The following is a 22117-nucleotide window of genomic DNA, read 5'->3' on the forward strand; positions in this document are numbered from 1 at the left end:
ATATATTAATGCCCCTAAACAGACCAAAGCAGAAAAAGGAGAAAAGAAATCCCTTCAAAAATCTGTTTCTTCTGGGTTTGTGCTTCCTAACAGCTTCCAGTGAATTTATCATAAAGTATATTAGAAAAAAGATTAAAAGAGCAATAAAAACTCCAAGGAGACAGGAACATGAAAACCCAAGAAAACTATTATTCCCCAAAGTCTAAAACACAAGATCCATAGCTCTTAGTTAATGTTAATAATCCTACACACAATAATGAAAAGAGAAATTAAAAGCTTTGAGCTTTGCCAGGAAGGATGCTTCAGATAGTGACAATTTCTTGGTCTAGGGTAAGAAGTGTAGATTTCCAGACTTTGCCACAGCCACGTTCCAGACAATGGTGACAACAGAAGGCAAAGTAACAGAAAAGGTCTTAGAAAATGACTGTACATGTCCAAATGCAAAATGCATTTTTTTGGAAGATTTTTCCTGTAATTAAGCAAGATGTAATGGGCTTGCCATTGCTTTTGCTTAAAACCAAAGTTCTCATAAAAGAGGAAATCTTCACTGTCTGAATTTTATTGGAACACTCTATTCCTATGTAAATTCTTGCATACATGCTGTATATAGAGTACAGAACATATACCTAATGACAGACATGCATTTAACATTTATACTGTATTTTATGTGTTCAAGCACTAATGAAAGAAAATGCAGTATATTATTGAACTCTGGGGTGACCATGATAAGCATATAACTGCGTGGTCTTAGGTATAATTATGCTCCCTTAAACTCTGCTAATCTGCAATAAATATCTCATTTTAAATTCAGTGTGGAATTGGGGCTACTAATTTTATTCTTGTTTCTAAGTTACAGTTGGGACCTAAACTGGCATAGATTTTACACTGCTTCCATTTCATTGACCACAGTGGTGTTGATTTATGACATGTGATAGGAGATGCAATCTTTCTAGTTTCATACCATTTGGAATAACGTTTTCAAGAGTGATATCTGGCTGAAAAGTCTGACACGCTGTAAGAAAAAACAGTGTGAGGAAGAAAGGATAGTATCTGCCCCATTTCATTCCTATGGGCATTATCTTGTTCTGTGCTTCTAAGAAGAAAAAAACAAATGGGAGTTTAAGAAGAACATAGCAAGAAAAAGGCAACAAAAAGAATAGTACACAGTAAGCAGCAGGTCACTTAACGTGGGAGAACTGCTGGACTGAAAATTTGAAAGACTGCTTCTAGGTCAATGATAAAGGAGCAGACATACTACATGCATGTCATAGGACAACTAGATAACTAACAGAACATAAATTGGAGCTGGAAAGGAATGACAGTTTTCTTATTAAAACTTTTTGTTAGTCTTCAGAGGCTGTGTTAAAAACTTTAACCTCCCAAATCAGTATGGGATTATTTTGGCAGAAGTAGAAACTGGTTTTTTTCTGCATTTTTCTGTGGAAGGCACAGTTGTCAGTTGGTGATAAAAATCTTCAGGCTTGTGGAAAACAGTGGGCATAATCAGAAGTGATCTAGATTGAAAATAAGCAAATAAGAGTGAGGAACACAAAGTTAACTTCAATGGGGTTGACTGGCATCTTGAACTTCGGGACTGGCAGTCCTGTAGCTAAGTGCCCTATTCTTCCACACCCACACAAAAGAAATGCAATTCCGCTGAATTCCATCTGCAAATACCAGCCATGGAGAATGTTTATTTTTTTAGTTTTCCCACTAGTTCACCTAAGAAACAATTCTGCAAGCTTTACATTACTTCCTGTTATGATAGAAACTATTATGTTATTTCCATTTAAAAACAATCAGTTGTTTTTAATTATTCAATGCAATTAAGCATAACTACTGATTGAAATCTCACGCCAGCCAAAGTGCATTCCTTTTAAAAGACACCACCAGTCCAATATCCTGAACATTTTCAAAACATCCCTGATCTTTTCACATGGGTAGAGTAAGTCTGTGTGTTTTGAGTGGGAAGGGGAGAGGCACGTGCATCGTAGCTGATTGGTCTGGGTAGGTAATGTAGAGGAAGTCAAATCTATGTCTATCAGGAATTTACTTAGCTTGTTCAGGCATTTTTGTGTGTGTGATGACTTTATATTCTATTTTATAACTGTATTTAATATGCATTTTGCACATGTGTGCATGTAATATTCTACGTCTATGGTGTATGCACATATGAATATTTGTCCTTGATGAATAATTTAACAAGAAGCTGTGCTTCCAACCACATTTGATCTTTATCACGGTGTTCAGAAAGTTTCCAGAAGAATCTTTTACCTTTGCTACTTTTAACTTTGCTTCCTAAGCAAATTAAATTATGTAGCCAGGTGTGGTGTGTATGTCTCTTACTGCATAATATCTTTTGAACTAACGGGGAAATTCCAACAATTTATCAGAGGGCTAATACTATCATACAGGCTCCTACCCATTTCATGAAAACGGATGCATGGGTAAAGAAGACACCAAAGATTATCTGCTGTCTGAAAAACTGCAGGATACATTTCACTCATATTAGACACCAACAAATCTGCATGTTAGAGAAATACTACTGCCCGAGCATGGAGAAGCTTCAGCTGGAATTTGCATCTTGCTAAACACCAAAGAGCCTAATTATGAGCTCCAAATCTGTAAGAAACCAGGTATCATCAGTTCCACAGTTCTTGGAACGACTTTCATTATGTCATAATGTTGTACTGGAAACTGTACAAAATGTTTCAGCCACTGATGTTATAGTGGACTATTTATAGGTTTTTTTCTTTCTTTTCTCTATAATGTCCTTGTCTTACATGCAGCAAATAAAGCAGGCACCCAATCTGCTACTCACCTTCAAAGCATAACGGAAAGTATCCTGGATGTTCTATGCTCTAACCAAGTCCACATGAACTGAGCTTTACATCCATATGAAATACATCAGCAAATTGTTGTGTTGGAACTGACTTGTTTTGTAGGTGAGATAAAATGCAATTGTATTTGTTCAGTGCATCTTCATGAAACCTAATTTTTTAAAGTTATCCAAACTCAGGACTTTTCCTTATAGTAGGGGTCTGTTTCAACAATTTAAATTTCAACAAATTAAATCATTTGGAGGAAGGTTTGAGTATTGCAACAATATGAAAAAATGCCTTTCACTATCAGAAAAAAATTGTTTTCAGTCAGGAGAAAGTTTGAGATGTAAAATCTCTTGAAGTCAGCAGTAACTGAACACTAAAAAAAAGGGAAATTATAAAGGAAATGCTTAAGCTGTCATAACTCTGGAGTTCATCTGTAGAACCTCTGTATTAAATACTCATATATTACTTGCTCTAGAGACCTGATGGGTCTTGGCTGCTCTTGCAATTTCCAATCTGTCAGAAGAACCGTTTTTCTACTGCTGGAAGTAATGATAAAATCTCAGAAGTCTTTAATATTATTTTTTCACCATGTCCTTGAGCACTGTAAAGTTACAGATTATGGGTATGGCTTCTCAAGAAACACCATGTCTTCTGTTATGCTAGCCATACACTCTGTTTACCGAAATTATTGTGATTTCATTATATTTACTGGTTTTGGTCCATCAAAAGCCTTCTGCAGTCACACATCCCTCACACTATGTTCGTTTTACTATGTTTTAAATATTCTGCTGTACTCACCTCATGACCACTGCATGACATTAGCAGAACCTCTCTGCTATACATTTATTCCAGAGTGCTGTTGATGTTAGTAAGTCCTGCAGGTCTTGTGGGTTGCCAAACTCTTTCTGCTGGAGGCGTAGCTCCCTCACTGCTAGAACTAATGTGTCCACTGTCAGGTACGGACTGCACAAATGCTCATGAAAGATGAGCTATTCCATGGCAACCCTCTGATTTACCCCATGGTAAACACATGGTTGCTATCCTTCAAGTAAATTATATTTTAAAGCCTTTCATTCACCCTGGGTTAAGCTCGCTCACTCACGCGACGGTTAGAGGCCAATAGCCGGTGAAGCCACGTTGTACCTTCCACCGCTTCTCCCCGAGAGCACCGTCAGCTAGCAAAAAACCCCATGCAAAGCCATCTAAATTCTCCCTCTCCTGAGGTACCTCTCAATGCAGCACATCACGCATAAGGGACAGACTTGCCCAGGCAGACAGGGTGCCCGTGTGCACCCGGTAACTCCTGAAGGAGCCAAGGCAGAGCCAGGCCCCGAGTTGTGTGATGTGTCTGGCCCTGCGTCGTGTGATGTGGCTACCCCACCTCGGGCCGGGGGGTCGGGCAGCAGCTGCCTGAGGCCAGCCCTGTAGCAAGCCCTGAGGCCAGCCCTGAGGCGACCCCTAAGGCCAGCCCTGAAGCCAACGCCTGAGGCCAGCCCTGAAGCCAACGCCTGAGGCCAGCCCTGAAGCCAGCCCTGAAACCAGTCCCTGAGGCCAGCCCAGAGGCGACCCCTAAGGCCAGCCCTGAAGCCAACGCCTGAGGCCAGCCCTGAAGCCAGCCCTGAAACCAGTCCCTGAAGCCAGCCCAGAGGCGACCCCTGAGGCCAGCCCTGAAGCCAACACCTGAGGCGACCCCTGAGGCCAGCCCTGAAGCCAGCCCTGAAGCCAACGCCTGAGGCCAGCCCTGAAGCCAGTCCCTGAGGCCAGCCCAGAGGTGACCCCTGAGGCCACCCCTGAGGCCAGCCCTGAAGCCAACGCCTGAGGCCAGCCCTGAAGCCAGCCCTGAAGCCAACACCTGAGGTGACCCCTGAGGCCAGCCCTGAAGCCAACGCCTGAGGCCAGCCCAGAGGCGACCCCTGAGGCCAAAGCCTGAGGCGACCCCTGAAGCCAGCCCTGAAGCCAACGCCTGAGGCCAGCCCTGAAGCCAGTCCCTGAGGCCAGCCCAGAGGTGACCCCTGAGGCCACCCCTGAAGCCAGCCCCTCAGGCAACCCCTGAGGCCAGCCCTGAAGCCAACACCTGAGGTGACCCCTGAGGCCAGCCCTGAAGCCAGCCCTGAAGCCAACGCCTGAGGCGACCCCTGAGGCCAGCCCTGAAGCCAGCCCCTGAGGCCAGCCCAGAGGTGACCCCTGAGGCCAGCCCTGAGGCCAACGCCTGAGGCCAGCCCTGAAGCCAACGCCTGAGGCCAGCCCAGAGGCGACCCCTGAAGCCAGCCCTGAAGCCAGCCCCTAAGGCCAGCCCCTGAGGCGACCCCTGAAGCCAGCCCTGAAGCCAGCCCCTAAGGCCAACGCCTAAGGCCAACGCCTGAGGCGACCCCTGAGGCCCGCCCAGAGGCCAGCCCCGGCGGCGGCGGGCGGACGAGCCGGCAGCCGCCTGTCGGCGGAGCAGCCAGCAAGGGGCGCTGGGCGGCGGGTTTGGTGCGCGGAGGGAGCGGGGCTGCGGATCACCTGCAGCAGCAGGGGGGCCGGGGAGCTCCGCCTCCCCCTCCTCCTCCTCCCCCGGTTAATCGCATCCCCCTCCCCCCGCGGCAGGCAGCGGCAGCGAGGCGGCTGGGCAGAGCTGTCCGCCGCTTGCAGGCGCACGGGCACCCGCACCCCGCTGGCAGCGAGGGCCGGGCTGGGGCTGCCGGCTCCGCCGCCCTCGCACTCGCACTTGCCCCAGCCCAGCCCGGCCCGGTGCGGCGCGGCCGGGAGCCTCCTGCCGCCGCCGCCTCCCCCCGGGGAGCCACCGCCGCCGCCCGCCCGGGCACCGGGAGCAGCGCCCGGGAGAAGGAGAGAGAGGGGGAGCCATGGCCGAGGGGGGCGAGGGCGAGGACGAGATCCAGTTCCTGCGAACTGTAAGCGCCGGGCTTGCCTCCCCCACCTCCGCGCTGGCGCGGGGCAGGGGGCCGGGGCCGTGCGGGCGAAGGGCTGCGGGCAGGCGGCGCCCGGACCTTGCCCTGAGGAGAGCTGTGGGGCGGGGGGCACCCAGACTCCGTGTGCCGGGGCGGGGGGCTCCGGCCGGCGCGGGGGTGGGAGCCCGGAGGGGGCAGCGGGAGGCGGGTGCGGCTCTGCCCCCGCCGCCCCGGGGGAGCCCCGTCAGGGCGGGCTGCGGAGCCCCAGCCCCTTTCCTCTCCGCCGGGCGGCGGGTGCCCCCCGTAGCCGCGGGCGGAGGGGCGATAGCTGACCGCTCGCCTTGCTGGCGATGCCGGGGTGAGCGGGAGGGGGGCAGGCGGCGGTGCCGGCCCCAGGAGCGGGGCGGCGGGGAGAGCCCGGGCGGGGCGAGGTGCGGGGGGCGAGCGGCGCGGCCAGGGCGTCCTCGCCCCCGCCGCCTCCCCGCAAGAGCCGCTCCGCGCTGCCTCCCACCCGCCGGTGGGTTCGCCTACTGCAGATACTAACCAAGCAGCCCTCCCTAGCTTAAAAGCTGCAATCACGCTGCTTTTGCAAAAATAGAATTGGGGGAAAAAAAAAAAAAAATCACCTCTCCCACCCCACCCCCTCCCCACCAAGGTTCCCACTAACTTGCAGGCGTTCTCCTCGCTGAGCGCAGACTAATACGTTTTTGGTTTTTTTTTTTTTCCCCTTGGTGTGAGCATCCTTTCTTTACTTCTGTTTTCTTCAGTCCAAAGCATGTTAAGCCGCTAGAGCATTTCTTCCCTCAGTTTAATTAATACATCAGGACTGCTGCATTTTATGCTTATCTGGATTATTTTTCTTCAAGCAATGCTTTTATTTACAGTCTGGGCCATCTCCCAAGTGCCGTTTATATGCACAATCCTAGCAAGTTTTGCAGATGGGCATGTTAGAATGGTGGTGTACACAAACCCTGTCACAGTTTGAGGAAAAATTGCTGAGACATTTGATGAGTAGAGCTCAAAACACTGAGACTGTAGGGAAAAGCTTAGCATCCTTTTAATTTAGTACAGTCTGATTTAGAAAATGATCATGATCTTGTAAGAAAATACATTAAAAAACGAGGGGAAAGCAAGCCACGTAACATACGTTAAGCATATTCATATGCTGTTTGCAGCATTGTGAATCCTGAATCTCAGTCAGCTTATGTTTATTTCAATCAGAAACTGTAAAATAATAGATATACGTCCTATTATTCTTTTTTTTGTTTGTTTGCTTGGGAATTCTTAGAAAAATCTGGCTTTACAGGGAATACAGCTGTTACGCAACACTGGCATGAAGATTGTCAACTTTTTCCTCTCAGTGTTATGTGACTTCTGTTACAGTGTTGTCTAACACCTAAAGACAAAACAGAAAAATACTTCTTTGAAAGGTAATTTGTCATCTGAATTTATGAGAGTGTTGTTGTTAGTACTTCTAACTGGTAAACATTTTTGGAAGACTAGTACAATGACAGTCTTACTGCAGGTTTGAATGTTAAGCTTAGCTCATGGAAGGGCTGTTATCTGAATGCTTAATAGGGAAAGTGAAGCGGTGAGCATGCTAATACTGCTCTGCACATATACAGTAATGTTGAACTACAGCACCTGACAGCAGCAGCGTGTTATGTAAAACAGTACTCCTGATAATGTGCGTCAGACTTAATACAGATTTGGCAAACCCATTCTTAGACGATACTTTAAAAATTTTTAGAACGTGGTACTGGTGGTAAAATGACCTTGAACATGGTAAACTGAGGCATGGGGGAGGCTTCTTTTGGAGTGAAATAAAAAGGACTGAGAAATATCCTTTTCATGTGAAGTTTTGAATCTCTAATCTGTAGTTGTATGTAAGTAGTGATGTTTAGTCCTCTTTTCCTTCCACTTTGTCAAAGTTATGAACATAACTTGGAAAAGTCAGTTGCTTTAAGACGTATTCTTGATGTAGTCTTCCTTCTATCTATTCTTAGAAAGTTTGGATTAGTATTCTGTAAAGCTATTAGATGTGTGTAACTTTCTGAATGGCATTGATAGAAAGCACTGGAAATTGGGTATTACCTGGTAATTGCTGTAGTTTCTCTTTTTAGTTATTTGTTTTTAAACCAGTAATTAGGGACAGATGGATTAAAATAAAATAGACCTTTTCAAAGAACACCTTATGCTAGCAAAAACGCTTTCTGTGCTTTGAATATCTTAATGATGACGTCTGTAGGCCTACTACATGTAAACAGTGCTTTCCATATTTTCTTCTTTTGATAGGACCTGATAAACTTCCTAAAATGTGGGTTCTGTTTCTGATGTTTCAAAGTTACCTCTTCACACATTCCTATTTACCTAATGATTCCTCTTCATCGTTTGCTGCTTTTATTTTTTTCTTATTTTTTGATAAAGTGGTGTCATGCTTTTCCTCCTACGAATTTGCTGCTAGGGTGGATTTTTGTTTCTTTTGGGAACAATTTGAGTTTGATGCATCACTTCTGAGACGTGAATGTAACCTGGTAATGTTCTGGGTTTCTGGAAGCATCAGTCCTTGCATTGTTCGAAGTAACTTTGGACAGACTGGAATTCAGCCCTATGCTCCTCAGGTCTCCTCAAAGTCTTCCATAGTCCTGTGAATTACATGCTTCTCCACAGACAGGGGTCTCCCTCATTACTTTGCTGAATATTCCAGGTGGAGATGACCTTGTATTATGTGTAGCCTTTTTTGGGCTTGGACATACATGCTCCTGACTTCTCCCACTGAATACACATATGCTGTACAAGAGGAGTGAAGAGGGGCAAGTATCCTGCTCTTGCTTTTAGTAGTTGTGTGCCTGGGGCGGAATTCTTCCCTGTAGAGGATTTTTCTTTTTAAGTATTAGAAAAGAGATAGATGTGTACAAGATAAACCTTCAGGTTTTAATCTTTACATTCAAGAATCTAAAACATTTATAGTTAATACAGGAATGACCTGGTGTGGGGTTCCCCCCACCCCGCCCTGGATGTGTAATTTGACGAGAGTGAAAATTCAGAATTCCAGGAGAGAACAGAAAATGTTTTTGCCTAAACGCATAGGCTCCCTCCATAACTCACACATGCAAGGACTGGTTTTTGTGGTGCAGAACCCGTATAAGGGAAGGCTTTTGTGTGGAGTGGGGTGGTAAGCTGATGATAGGATTAAAACAATTGCAGTATTTCAACAAAATACTGCCTATGAGCATCCCTTATATTGGTTAAAGGTGTCCTGAATTTTGGGAGCAACATGTATCTAGGAGTGAATGAGAAATGTGTAATTTAGCTATTTGATTGTGGGCTGTTCCTGATGCCAGTATGTATGGTTTTCTGGAGTTGTGGAGTTTCTTAAATTAGAGGTAGGTCTTCTTTTAGATGTTTATGGTAGGAGACACCACCAGGACACATTAAAGTAAGGCCGACAGGGTTATGGTCTTTCTCACTGTCTTCTGAGACAGTGAAGACTACCATGCCTGTCAGAAATCAGAAGCATGATCGGTGTGAGCAGCACATTTTCCCAGGTCTGTTGGAGTCGTTGTCTCCTTTTCCTCTCTTCCTTTTTTTTTTTTTTTTTAAAGATTGGAATGCTGATGTTCCACTGTGTGCTCTCTTCTAATGTTTTTTTTCATTTATTTAATTAGCAACTTGCAGTAAAATAGGATCTTTTGCTTGTGTGAATATATTCTGTGCTGCCTGATTTTTTTACATGGGCTTAATTTTTTCGAGTGTGTCTGTCAAAGAAAAGTGTCAGGATACTTTCCAACACTGGAAAAGTACTTTTAAATGAAGTTAAACATTATTTAGGATTCATGCTTGACATGCAAAAGATTTTATTCGCTCAGTGCTGGGATTTAACACTTCAGATAATAAAAGAATGGGGTTGATGGCAGAGAACTTTTCTTCATTCTGAAATGAAAAATGTAATGTGATCACATTTCAAGGACAGGAATTCTGTGGTTCCAGAGTAATTTCTGTTCCAAATATTCCTCATTATGACATCATTTAAACAATGAATGTCACTTTAAATCTGACTAAAAATCATATGCTTAGATGCCATCCTGAACGAAGATTCTGTGGAATTAGAGGACACAAAAGGAACCTGGAAAGACAAGATCTGAGGATTATTGTAAAATAAGTAACTAAACATAAGAAGAATTGGTAGGCAAATCTCTCAGTGAAATAGAATAGAAATTCTTTTTCTTCTTTTTCTTTTTAAAAAAAAAAAAATCCCTTGATGCTTTTCATATGCTGTTTATCTTTAAAGGGATTTATCAAAATATGTTAGATTCTGGTAGCTGCAGTTGTCAAACATACAAACACAGCTGCCAGAATACACTGAAAAAATGCTCAAAAGCAATCTTGGTTATTAGGAGCAATTTTAGAAGGAAAGAACACTGAAAAACACTTTGGCTAGCCTTTGTTTATTTTAAAAAGTATTTCCTGTACCTGTCAGTGTGCGACTTCTGAAGATTCACCAGGGACCGGCACAAGAGACCACTGTTTGACAGCTCATGTGAGGGCTGGCGTGGCTGAGATTGCAGCATTTGTACCTTCCTCTCTAAGGCACTGCACTGCAGTACAGATACTGAATGTGATCTCAAATTCTATTTTGGAATTGAGCTGGACAGACTGTTCATAGTGAACAGGTTTTAGCTAGGACACGTAGTCCATTTCTTATTTGGGAATTATGTATGGACATTTTATATATAAATTTTTTTATTCCAAAATTGTTTGACAAACATTTTGTACCACTATTAAAATGATATTACTGGATAAAATCAGTTGTCTACTCTGTGTACTATGTTGTCCAGTGTTCTGCAGCTGGAAGTTGTCTTTATCGGATGTGTGAGAAGGAGGCTGAGGAAGCTCTGTAGCAAATAGCTGGTCCACCAGGGAAGTTTCTTGCTATCCCTGTGAGTTGATTGACTAATGTTCTGAGAGAGAGAGAGCTGCTTTTCCTTTCAGTGTCTGAAGATGTTTTGATGCATGGTGCTCTTTAGCATTGTGAAGGCCCGAGGAAAATCTATTGCAGGAACTTAACCCGTGGACAGACTGTAAAGAGAGAATTCCAGTTAATTTCTGACCTAAGATGTAGCATGGTCTCAAGGGCTATGTCTGCCTTTGACTCTCTATTTGAGTGCTATATTATTACAGGCATATTGTAAAGGTGGTTTTCCTCTCATATAACTGTGTGGAAAGTGCACCGGATGATTCTAATTCAGGAAAGTACGCCAGTCTGTCTTGCACAGGAATAGGATGTGTTGAAGTATTTCTCTGAATCAAGGTAAAAGATTGGAAACTGACTGTGTGGGGAAATACTGACAGTGGGCTGCATCCAGGAAGTACATGAATTAAAATGAAAATACAGATATCTTTTTCTTCCAGTTTTTGTACTTACAGGTGCATCATGTGAAAACTCATAGTTTTGGTTTTGTTTTCCGAATTACACCTAGGCTTTTGTTTATATTTCCTGAATTGACTGAAAAAGTAGACTTGGCTTTGTGTGGATGACAAAAGACAAGCTAGAAACTGCCTATGTGTTCCTATTACTTCCTAATAAAACTTAAGTGACATAAATTTGTTTGGTGTCATGGTACTGGTACATAAATAACCCTGACACATCTTATCAGGGTGAATGAAAGAATTTTAACTTTCTCTTACTGTGGTTGTTGTGATTTTAACTGTGATTGCTGGAAGAAGTCAGCAATGTATTTTCTATATTGTGGCCATCTAAATCTTTTTTTCTTAATTTGTGCACAAAAGGAGTAATATCTCTTTACTTATTAGCAAATACTTACTTGCAAATGCTATACAGAAGTCTCATAGAATGGAGTTCTGCTTAATTGTCATAAGTATGTACCACACATTTATTGCTATTATATTAAGTGTTGATAAGAATAGCTAAAATAAATATATTAGTGAAATGAGTAAAATATTTTTATAGCACCACTTTTAAAAAAAATACTTGGTTTTTTGCATACGTCAATTTTAATGGGTCTCATGGTCACTGCTGTGAAGTGCTGTTCAAGGTCTCCAGAGTGAAACTCTGATCCCTATGAAGTCAGAACTATTGATTTCAGTGTAACCAGGATTTCATATCCAGACTGCAGGCGGAGAGGCTAGAAATGTGCACATAATAGTTGTTCCTGTGTAAATGCAGGTTTGTTTCTGAAAACTACTACAAAACTCTATGGGAAGATTCAGTCTTCTGGTTGGAATTGCTCCTAGCTATGATGCTGTTAGGAGCTTTTCTTTATGGCTTATGTGATGAATCCCTTAGTGCATCACCTCTGGGAAATTAAGCTCTATGAATTCTGGAGATGGCCGTCCCTTTCATGGTACTAATGTACAAATAAAATCACAGCAATTTTCTATTTGTATTTTATATTGGTGAGACACTTGTTCTTTTATCCATCATCAATGAGAATTTTGCTGTTGATTGCAAGTGGACAGTTCCTCAAAAGAATAAATTCTCAAGACAGTAATTTCTAAGGTTGAATGGGCAATGTTTTCCTGTTAATACGATTCTAGACTTCATCTCTGAACAAAAGTGGTCTCCTGTTTTGTGAGGAAAGTTCTGTATCTCTTCTGTGGGAACTTCTTATTGACATATAAAACTAGCAGAAGCTGAGTTCTGCCTTGATTAAGCTACTTGGTTTGAATTTTCTGCTAGAGTGTTGAGCATACGGGAATAGAGGCAGTAGCTAATGAAGTACATAATCTGAGCACCCTAATTTTCTTATATTTTGTCTAAATTCATGCATATGCATTATACAGATAGGTATTTCATGTGGTCTAACTTTTCCTTTCTTGGTACATACTTGCATTCACAACATGAATTCTTGAAGTAATATTAATGTTATTCTGAAATAGGAGGAAGACGGTATGATTTTCCTGAAGAACAAGAAGTAAAAAAAAAATTAAACAAACAAACTAGTAAAATGAATGGAAAAGTAAAAGCCAGGGCAGACTTTTAGTCCTGGTATCTTGCCAGTGCTTTTTCTTATTTCGATTAAAAAGCTTTAATAGACGCTTCTATAAAATGTGGCAAATAAAATGATAAAAACTTAGGAGAAACGCATTTTCTTTTAATGAAAGCTGAAATGTGAATCCTATTACTTTGTCCTTCAGACAGCTTGAAAACACCCATTTTAAACCTTAACTGTGGTCAGGTGGAAGTGAGAACCGAGCACTTCAATTATTGACACAATTATACCCTGGAATTTCTCCCAGTAGCAAACCAAGAACAGCCCGGCGTAATTTTCTGTCTCTAGTCTGTATTCTGCTTAAGACCTATGCTATGTTTCGCAAGTGTATGGCATTTAAGCCATGTCTGGCTGTGTTGTCTATACCACTCTGGGAATGGAAGGCCTCTTGAAGAGGCTGCCTGTTGCCTGATGCAGCTCAGTAAATGAGAAAAGGCATGAAGGAACTAGTTTAGATAACAGTTTATGCCTTTTAAAGGCAACCACAGCAATGCGGAGCTTCCTGCAATGTTCTCTGCCCATCAGGGGCACAGCAGTGGTATTGCTTTGTTCTCATTCTAACAAATAGAGCAACTTAAGGGCAGCCACTGCCTGCAACATCATCACAGAAAAGCTCACCCCAGTTTCCTAACAAGGACTAGCACGAATTCCCATGTGCTTTTACTGCAGTGTAGTTTTATGCTGTGCTCCCTTGTTAATAAGTGTGAGATTCATTAATAATTGTGTATTCACTGATGAAAGACTTCTTGCTTTTCTTTGTCATTTTTTTTTACGTAACAGTGGTGTAACTTGTCAGGTGAAGGCTTTAAACTCTTCAAATACGTTGCTACTTCTGGAGCCCAATGATATGTTACTCAGCTATAGATCTGAACAGATGTATGCTTGAGGCACGTACTGTAATTTAGTAGAAGCTTTGCTTAGCTTGTCGGAATTGCTTAATAAAACCAAACTAGTATCTATGTGTCTACTGTTTGGAAAGTGAAAGATGTGACAGGTAAGGTGTTATAACATGAGCTCTATTAACTTATTTGACAGTTGCAATTTCTGTTTAAATGTAATGCTGTAAGGGTCAGTTTTACAGTAATATTAATGTGCTTATAGGAGCACTCACACTAGCAGCTGCATTAAATTTTAAATAAAAGGGCAGGTTCACTCTTTCAGTGTTGTGGCATAATTTAATGTTTAACATAGTCAGGAATGACTTCCTTAATTACCATGTGCTTGAAGAAAATTGGAAATATAATAGGTTACCTAGTATTGCAGTAGACTTCCCAGAGGGACTTTGGCAAAAGTTGACAAGGTATCATCCATAAGATGTATGGATCAGTTAATTTTTAATATGCAAGACATTTTAGTGCAGGACAGCTTTTTTGTCTTGTTTTGTACCTATTCTGAACACTGTAGGACCACAGAGAAGGAGTAACAGCATCATTATATTTTGTGAAGCATCTTCCTAGAGGATTTCAGAGTAATTATATGTCTATGATCTGATTGTTTTTTTTCTTGACTGTGGGAAATAATACCTGATGGATATTAGCTGGCAGAACCAAATGCGGAAAACTGGCATGTCCTGTCTCTCTACCTCTGTGAAAACTTCTCTGGAATCCTGCTGTGAAAACTGAGTGCACTGGATTTGAAGAACGTCCCTGCTTAAATCCTTCTTTCAAAGGAATGATGGAAGGAAGCAACACAAAATCTTCATTGGCTGTCTGTGAATTTTCCTGGGGATTGGCAAAAAGTGGAGTTGTATTAGGGGAATCAGGCCAGAAATGGCTATCTCTTACAACTATATTTCTTCCTTCCAAACCAGGCAAAGCTGGAAAAAATGACTGCCTGGGCTTTGTGTGGAATGCATTCTTTGGTTTCGTACAAGGAAGAAGGTGAAAGAGGAAAGTATCTTCCTTTGCTGAATATGCCAGATAATTTCCCTTGGTGTACAAGCATCTTCCCTTTCTGTGATGGCCAAGTAGAATTCCTTATATAGGAATTTAGGTGGAGGAATGAAAAGAATTTGAAGAGTGTTCAAAGTAAGCCTAGGTAGATCTGTTTAAGACTCAGTAAACTGCTGGATAGATGGATTCATTCCATCTGATAACTGATCCTCATTGTACATCAGGAATGTAGCCACGCTGATAAATGTTTGAAAATCACCTATGTTGTGTTTGTTTTCTAGTGGAATAATTTCATTAGAACTAGCAGAGGCATGCTAAGCACAAGCTAGATGATTAAACCTCTCTGTATGGACATACGACCTTCATCCTGAAGCAGTCTTTGATAAAGCAGCCACCTAAATACCTATACAGATGGATAAGAATCCTTTAGCCCTGCAACAATCATGAGAATGCCGTGTAGTTCTAACACTAAGGGTTAGACTGAAAATAAGCATCAATCATGTCACTTCATTTTTTTGACTGTCTTCTGCACATTTATGAAGTGGATTTTGCAATGCTAATGCATAGACAGTTATGTGCATTTATGCAGTCCTGTTGCGAGTACCAGGGAGATGCAATGCATATCCCCTTTTCCATGCAACAGAAAAATTAAAAAAAAAAAAAAAATCACAATATGTAGTACAGGGAAATACTCAAATACTCAGTAAGAATGAAATGGGGATGGAGAGAACCTTTCTTCTGGTGTTACAGGTAATTTAATAGTCCTTCATTGCTAAAGAGTTGGATTAATCTTCCTTTAAAAGCTTGTATTAAATAAATGTGGGTTTTGGGGTTTTTTTCTGCCCCAGTTAATACTTATGGAAATTAAAGAATTGTCTCATGGTTTGGCATGTACTAGCCAGTCCAGCAGATGGCTGAAGGAACTGCAGTATTGCATTCATGCAGACGTGAAACAATTCATTCATGAGAACTATCATAGCAAGTGTGGCTTAAGAGATCTAACCCTTCTAATGAAGGAACTGATAGAGATCAAAGTCTGTGCAAATAACACTGTATGAATTTTTGGGACCAAAAATGTTAGGTAACATTGCTGAAGTGTGATTGTTGAGGTAAAGAATACATGAAGCAGTACCATCGCAGACCTAAACACGATGCTGGAATAGTAAGGATAACATGGGTAAGAGTTGTATTTATTGGTGCATACATAAGAAGTCTGCCTAATTTCTGGTAGTCTTAGAATTATGTAGCAAGTCCTTTAGAAAAGCTTGTGAGCAAAAAAGCACTAGTCTAGTATTTAGTAATCCCAGGAGGGTGATAGCTACATAGGTAAATCCAGAGAACTTCTCAAATATCGTAGGTGTTCCATCACTGTTGACTGAACGTCTGTAGGGTAAGCTCGTGAAGTAAAGATTCGCTTACTAAGATATTTTTGAATGGGTTTTAGCATGATAGTCTGACTGCTTGGTCAGGTATGTCAGCCATTATTTACTCTTTAATCCCTTTTAATATGTCTGTTGTAGTGAATACACATTTTAAAAGTTGCTACTTTTGGTAGTGGTATTTTGATGGAAGAAGAATCTTAAAGCTTACAAAAAGAAAGGATTGCAAAACAAGTCATCAGTGAAGGCCTAATCTCCATTTTGAGCTGACCAGGGTCCTTGTAGAAACATCCTGTAAATTGTCTTTTGATATGAGAAGGTTCTTGAAATCCCATAGAAGAAATGCTGTTGCATGTTGGGTAGTTTCAGAATATCGCTTGCAATGTTATGCCTCCAAGTCCATTTCTGAAATCTGTTAGCAGTGTCTCCTATAAGAAGGGTACTTCTTATTTTGTTCTGTATGCTGTCTGCTGGTTAATTTGAAGTTGCTTTTCTTTGGTCTTTCAACCTCTGAATCCAAAACTTCTTGTTTAATCTCTCTCACTCTTCCTCTTTATTGTCACAGCCATTGAGATCCCTGTCTTTTGGTATTGGGTTTGATTGCTCTTCCTGATTTAAAGTTTGACACAGCCTCAACCTAAGCATGTGGCAGAACTTGCTGTTGTCTTTAGTTACGAATTTAAGTATTCATTCAAATTGGTAGAAGGATATTTTCCTGAAAAGGGGCTCTTTAATTTGGAATTTCTTTCTTTTTTTTTTTCTTTTTAATTGCTCTCTTGATCTGACAAAGGGCAAGGTCAAGGTCTTTTTCTTTTTCCTCACTCAGAACAAGAAAAGAAGTGTATTAAAAAGTCACATCAAGTTTACTGAGTAGGACAGAGGTTATAATGAGAACTTCAGCAATACATGTTTCTCCACATTGTTTGCATTGATGTGTGATTAGTCTGGATCTTCTTTCTCCTTTTCCTTTGTATTCTTGACCTCTGGAAAGCTTCAGCTCATTGAGCTGAAGGCCTCCAAAATTCTTAACTTCAAATGAACACAATTTGTCTAGAAAGGGGGAAGGATGGAACGGGGGAGGGAGGGATGTCAAATCTCATAGGTGAGCTTTGTCATCCTCTTGAGAAGCATAGCTTGTTGCCTGGCTTTTCTCCAAAATAAAATAGGTGCTTTTGCAAGTGTAATATAACTCCCGAGTTTAGACACAAAAAACCCCACTTTCATTTTGCATGGAGTGGGAGGAGAAAAATGAGTACTTAGGTAGAGAGAATTAGATTTTCAGGTTCCTGAAGGTGAGCAGAGGTGTCTTTTTCTAGGTGAAATGTGTGGCTCAATTCAATAAAAACTGTATACCTGCATTTTTAAATACTGAAGTATTTACACCTATTTATTGGCTACAGCCAACTGAGAATGTAGGGTTTGGTGTTTTTTTTCTGATTTAGGGATTTTCATACCTGTTTTAATCCACTGAAAATTAAATGAATGTGATTTAAAGATATATCAAGCTGCAATTTTGATATATTTTATTGATAATGTTACAGGCATAAATTTATTCTACTTATGTCAAAAGTAATGTAGTGCTCTTTATTTTGAGATTTCTAGTTGAATTCTATCTTATAATTTGTATGTCAGCTGCAATTGCAGCTGAAGTTTCTGAATTTCTTCTTTCCTTATACTATAAATCTGTTAGTGAAGCAGAATTATACACTTTCTGTTTTATCCCCACTTTTTATTCTGCTTTCTGTTCTACAGTTTATTTTTCACTTGACAGCTGCAAAGTTAAAAGAGCATCAGTGACAATATTCTAACCTTCCAAACTAATTTGTTTTGGGGGTTGCCCTCAGGCTTGGTAAATCGTCTCTCTGCAGAAGTCCTGTGCAAGGCTTAAGGAATTGTTTACCCTGGCCCTCTGCACAGAGGTACCGTTCTGCTCTCTGAGAAAACCTCTAGGTGAGAGTTACTGTATCAGTTTTCTGAAGCTGTAATCCTGTAAAGTAATCCAATTAGTATAGTGTGTGAGAAATGCTCAACCTTCAGAACTTGATGGAGGAGACCTGTTTCCATGCATGGCGTTTGCATTTCTGTTTACGTAGGAAGGCCTTGCTGCACTTTTTGATTTACTAACAGAAAAACTAACATGGGTCAGAACACGCATTTGGTGAAGGAATGAGTTTAATTGGGTAGTGAACTGCGTGGGAGTGTGAATGCTAACAAAATTACTTCTTTATGTACCTATATGACTTCCTATTGATGAGTGAGGTTTTTTATGATGATTTATGTCTGTTACAGAATTACAGTTTGACAATTGGAACCACATCTAGAGCTTGGGAAGCGCACTTTGTTGTAGTAAGTTCTTACTCAAAAGTTACGGTTTGCTCTTAGTAGTTGTACCCTAATAATTTGTTTTATTGGGAGGGGCAGAGAAATGAGGAGTTCTGTGAGTGAAATGGGGTTGTAGCCTTATTGCATACCTTTAAACAGAGTAATCAGCTGAAGAAAATCCTTATATTACTTTCAAAAATTTTAGCTGGATCTCATTTTCCCTGCCTGAGGAATAAATAGTTTAAATGAAAGAAATACATAAAACAGGCAGGTTGGTATAACAGGTTGTTAAGGGTTATTTTATTAGCAAAAGGCTAGAAGAAAATACTTATGGTACAAATACATTTTTTTGGCCAGAAGCCTAAAAACAAATCCTGTATTATAAAGGCTGCTTCAAGTCAAAACCTGGCTCTCTTACCTATTCCTTAAATTATATTGCAATCTGAATGTAAATTAATTGATTTTATAATATCTAGCAGAATAATCTACTCTGCATCCATTAAACATTTTATGAATCAGTTTGCTGGTCCATGACTGCAAAGGTCTATATATGCCTATGTATGTTTTTTGTAAGTCTGGTTCTGTTCGCACTGACATTAATGTCAAACTACATCTGGATTTTAACCAGAGCTGAATCCTACACTAATAACATTGTGCACCATTGTATGTTATGGCCTAAATGTGTTGAATGCATATCCTTTTCTGTGCTCTTTGTCTGCAGATTTAAGCACAATTAATATTTATCTTGCTTATGCACCAAAAATGTGTGACCTGGCTTTTACACAATTAGTTTAAAAATGTGTACACATTGCTAACTGTCCTTCAAAATATTTACATGTAATTATTGGTAAACTGTTCCAACTTTGCCACGCAGATGTACCATCTTGTCCAATTCAGCAAAGGTAATAATCTGTCATATGTTCCTCTTCTCTGAGAAGAGAACTAGATTTTTCTTTTTCTACAAATCTCCCTGAAGTCTTTGTTGAAAAGCTAAATGTTGTTCTTGCAGAGTAGCATTTGTAATTTGTGTTAGCAGTGTGCTTTTGCTGTGTCCAGCATAAATTTTATTATGTCAACCACGGAACCCAAAGTCAGCTCTAATTTGGATTTGAAATTACGTATATTGCTTAATTTACTCAGGAAGTCATATATGCTGTGGGGAGTACTGTTTTTTAGGTGCTTGATACATACAAAATGATTTTTTTCCTGTTTATTTCTTCTACTCTTTTAGTGTCATATTTTTCTTTATATCTTTTTTTAAAAAAATCTTTTTTCCTGGTCTGTATTACAAGATTGGAGATCTGTCTTGTCTTGAAGCTTTTACTTTTAGGTGAGTACAATTGTTCTTGTTTAGTTATTGAAGAAAGTTTCAATTATACTTCAAGGTAAGAAACTATCTTGTCACAAAGTTTCTGAACATCTTAGGCTCTCCTGTGATTTTATTTGGTGTCTGCAAGCCTAAGTAAAGCCTGTTTTGGGAATATCAGCTAGTCATGGAACTGAGCTCTCTGTGCAGTGTTGCTCTTTCAGACTCCCGTGTTAACTATGGCAGTGGTGAAATAGTGAAAATTATGCACGCTTTAAGGTTCATTGTAGAGAGCAGGTAAGTAGTAAAATAGGTCTACTAGTTTTCTGAGTTTACTGGAATAATTTACCTTGCACTTGGAATGCAGCAGAATATATAATAAGAAAATATACAGGCATAGGAAGACTCAGGTCTTTACCTGAATTTTACTCACGTTTTTCTACACTGCCTAATCTAGCACTTCAACTCCTGGCTTAGAGTAAAACTGAAAGGCTTAAATGGAAAGATCTTCAACCAGTTTTTGGTTACGCATGATTTGCATGGCAGTATCTGGTAACAGTCCTTTTCCAGCTTGATTCCTGCTGAAATAGGCTGTAAGTTTCTCTCCATACTTACTGAATTTTCCACACATGGAACCAAACCTTCTGTGCACCCTTGCACCCATTATTATACAGTAGCCATTGTTTTCCAGTTGTCTTGTCCAGATACTTCTCTATTGTTGGAAGTGAATTATTTCAAATGGTGGCATGGTTTCATGACTATGTTTACTTAAAATGTTGTATAGCACTTGCTTTTTTTCCTTAAACACAGGAGTTAATTTGGATCAGAGTGAAGAAAGAAAAATCACAGATACTGATATCAGAGTGAAGAAAGAAAAATCACAGATATTTGATATTTGCTTGAAGATATACATTATTTGCTTTTTCTCTCTGTTTTTCTTGTTGCTGATTCATTGTTGTTCTTGACCTTGTAGGGATTTATGTATAGGGTTTTTTTTGTGTCTAAGCTAACCTATATCTGGAATTGAAACAAATTTTCAAACTTTAAAATCTTTCAAGAACACATCTCTCTCTCTTTATGAAGAGCTGGAGGGGTGAGCCCTAAATGGTAGTCTTTTTGTTTTGAAGAAGATGATGTTGAGAAAAATGGATGAATGTATGAACAACCTCTTGCCCTCTTTTAAAACTGACCTACTGATATACATAGTTTTGTTCTCTTGGTCCAGCTCTTGCTGAAGTAAAGGTTAATAGATTTCTTGATTTGGATTTAGTATTCTTTTAAAATGGAATATATTTTCATATTAAAGGTTTTATACCCTTAAGAGATGAGTGTTGTAAAAATCTTAAACTAATTTTTTAAAAATCGTAAAAATACATAGTTTATCACATTCTTTTTCTTTGGCTACAGGTAAAGTATTATTTTGAAATATTTTAACACTGTAGTATTTATTATAGGGGAGATGGAAACTGCTTTTATGTATTGCTTAATACTTGCTGTTTTCTAAGATTCTTGTGACTTTTTCGGTTGGATTGTTTTACAGTCAACCTTTGCTTTTTTTTTTTTTTTTTTTTCCTCTCCTCTCCAGGCAAGCAGGAGCCATACCTTTTCTTTGTCCTGTGAAATTCTGTTTCATTTTCTTTTTTTCCTCAAGGTGGAAAGCAAGCTCTAGCCTGTAATTTGTGTTCCTCAGTAAGGAGGTACACTATAGTAAAATCATAAATACCTTTTTTTAAGACTGGACACGTGTTGCTGAAAGGTGTAGTAATGTTTGGGTCAGAGAACAGAAAAGAATTTGCTTGGACTTGGATAATTCTGATCTGGAAGGTAGCCCAAAACACCTATTTCTTTCACTCCTTATGAGGTGAGGGAAGCCATGTTACAGAAGAGATTTCCATCACTCCACTCAGTCTTGAAAGATAGAAAACAGATCAGAATTGGGCTACCCAGGTTTGGTGCTGACTTACAGGACGAATTCATTCCCCACAGGCTTTTCATTGTACTAGCTTCAAATTTCTCAGCAGCAAAAGCAAGCTGGTCTGGAATGGATTGTGTTCTTCCCATTAAACCCTCTGGTCTATGGAAAGCAGGTCTCTCATTGTACCTGACAATTTTTTAGCAGGTTGAGCTGGAAATGTGAACCTTTTACTTCAGTGCTACCAGAAGATTCTGAGTTCACACCTCCTGGTGGCCAAGGACTATCTTGTTCATTGTATGTATAAGAGAATTCAAATGAGAAAGTGTGGTCAGTCAGCAACATTAGAATTCACTAGGTTTTGGTTGTGTAACTTCTGTATTTTAAATACTGTTCTTTTAATATCCTATCTAGAGATGATAGCTAGCTCTCTTAGCTGTTGTTTGCATGTTGTATTTTCAGATCCAGTCACTTGTGCCAAGGATTGGTTTTTTACATGCTGTACATTCAGACAGTATTTAGCAAGTAGTAGAGGCGAACAGGATACAAAAACCAGTGCATTGTGATTAGCCCAATG

The 22117-nt window shown here is 40.5% G+C and overlaps 1 protein-coding gene across 1 annotated transcript in view; it reads left to right on the plus strand.

Moving 5' to 3' along the window:
- The first annotated feature begins 5671 nt into the window (after positions 1–5671).
- RYR2 (ryanodine receptor 2) overlaps positions 5672–22117 on the plus strand; it is a 456789-nt gene continuing 440343 nt past the window's right edge. Inside the window, exon 1 of the mRNA XM_075706907.1 lies at positions 5672–5719. Coding sequence (XP_075563022.1) covers positions 5672–5719 — 48 coding nt within the window. The remainder of the gene's footprint in view (positions 5720–22117) is intronic.

This window comes from Pelecanus crispus, chromosome 3 (assembly GCF_030463565.1).
Source record: "Pelecanus crispus isolate bPelCri1 chromosome 3, bPelCri1.pri, whole genome shotgun sequence".
Lineage (NCBI taxonomy): Eukaryota > Metazoa > Chordata > Aves > Pelecaniformes > Pelecanidae > Pelecanus > Pelecanus crispus.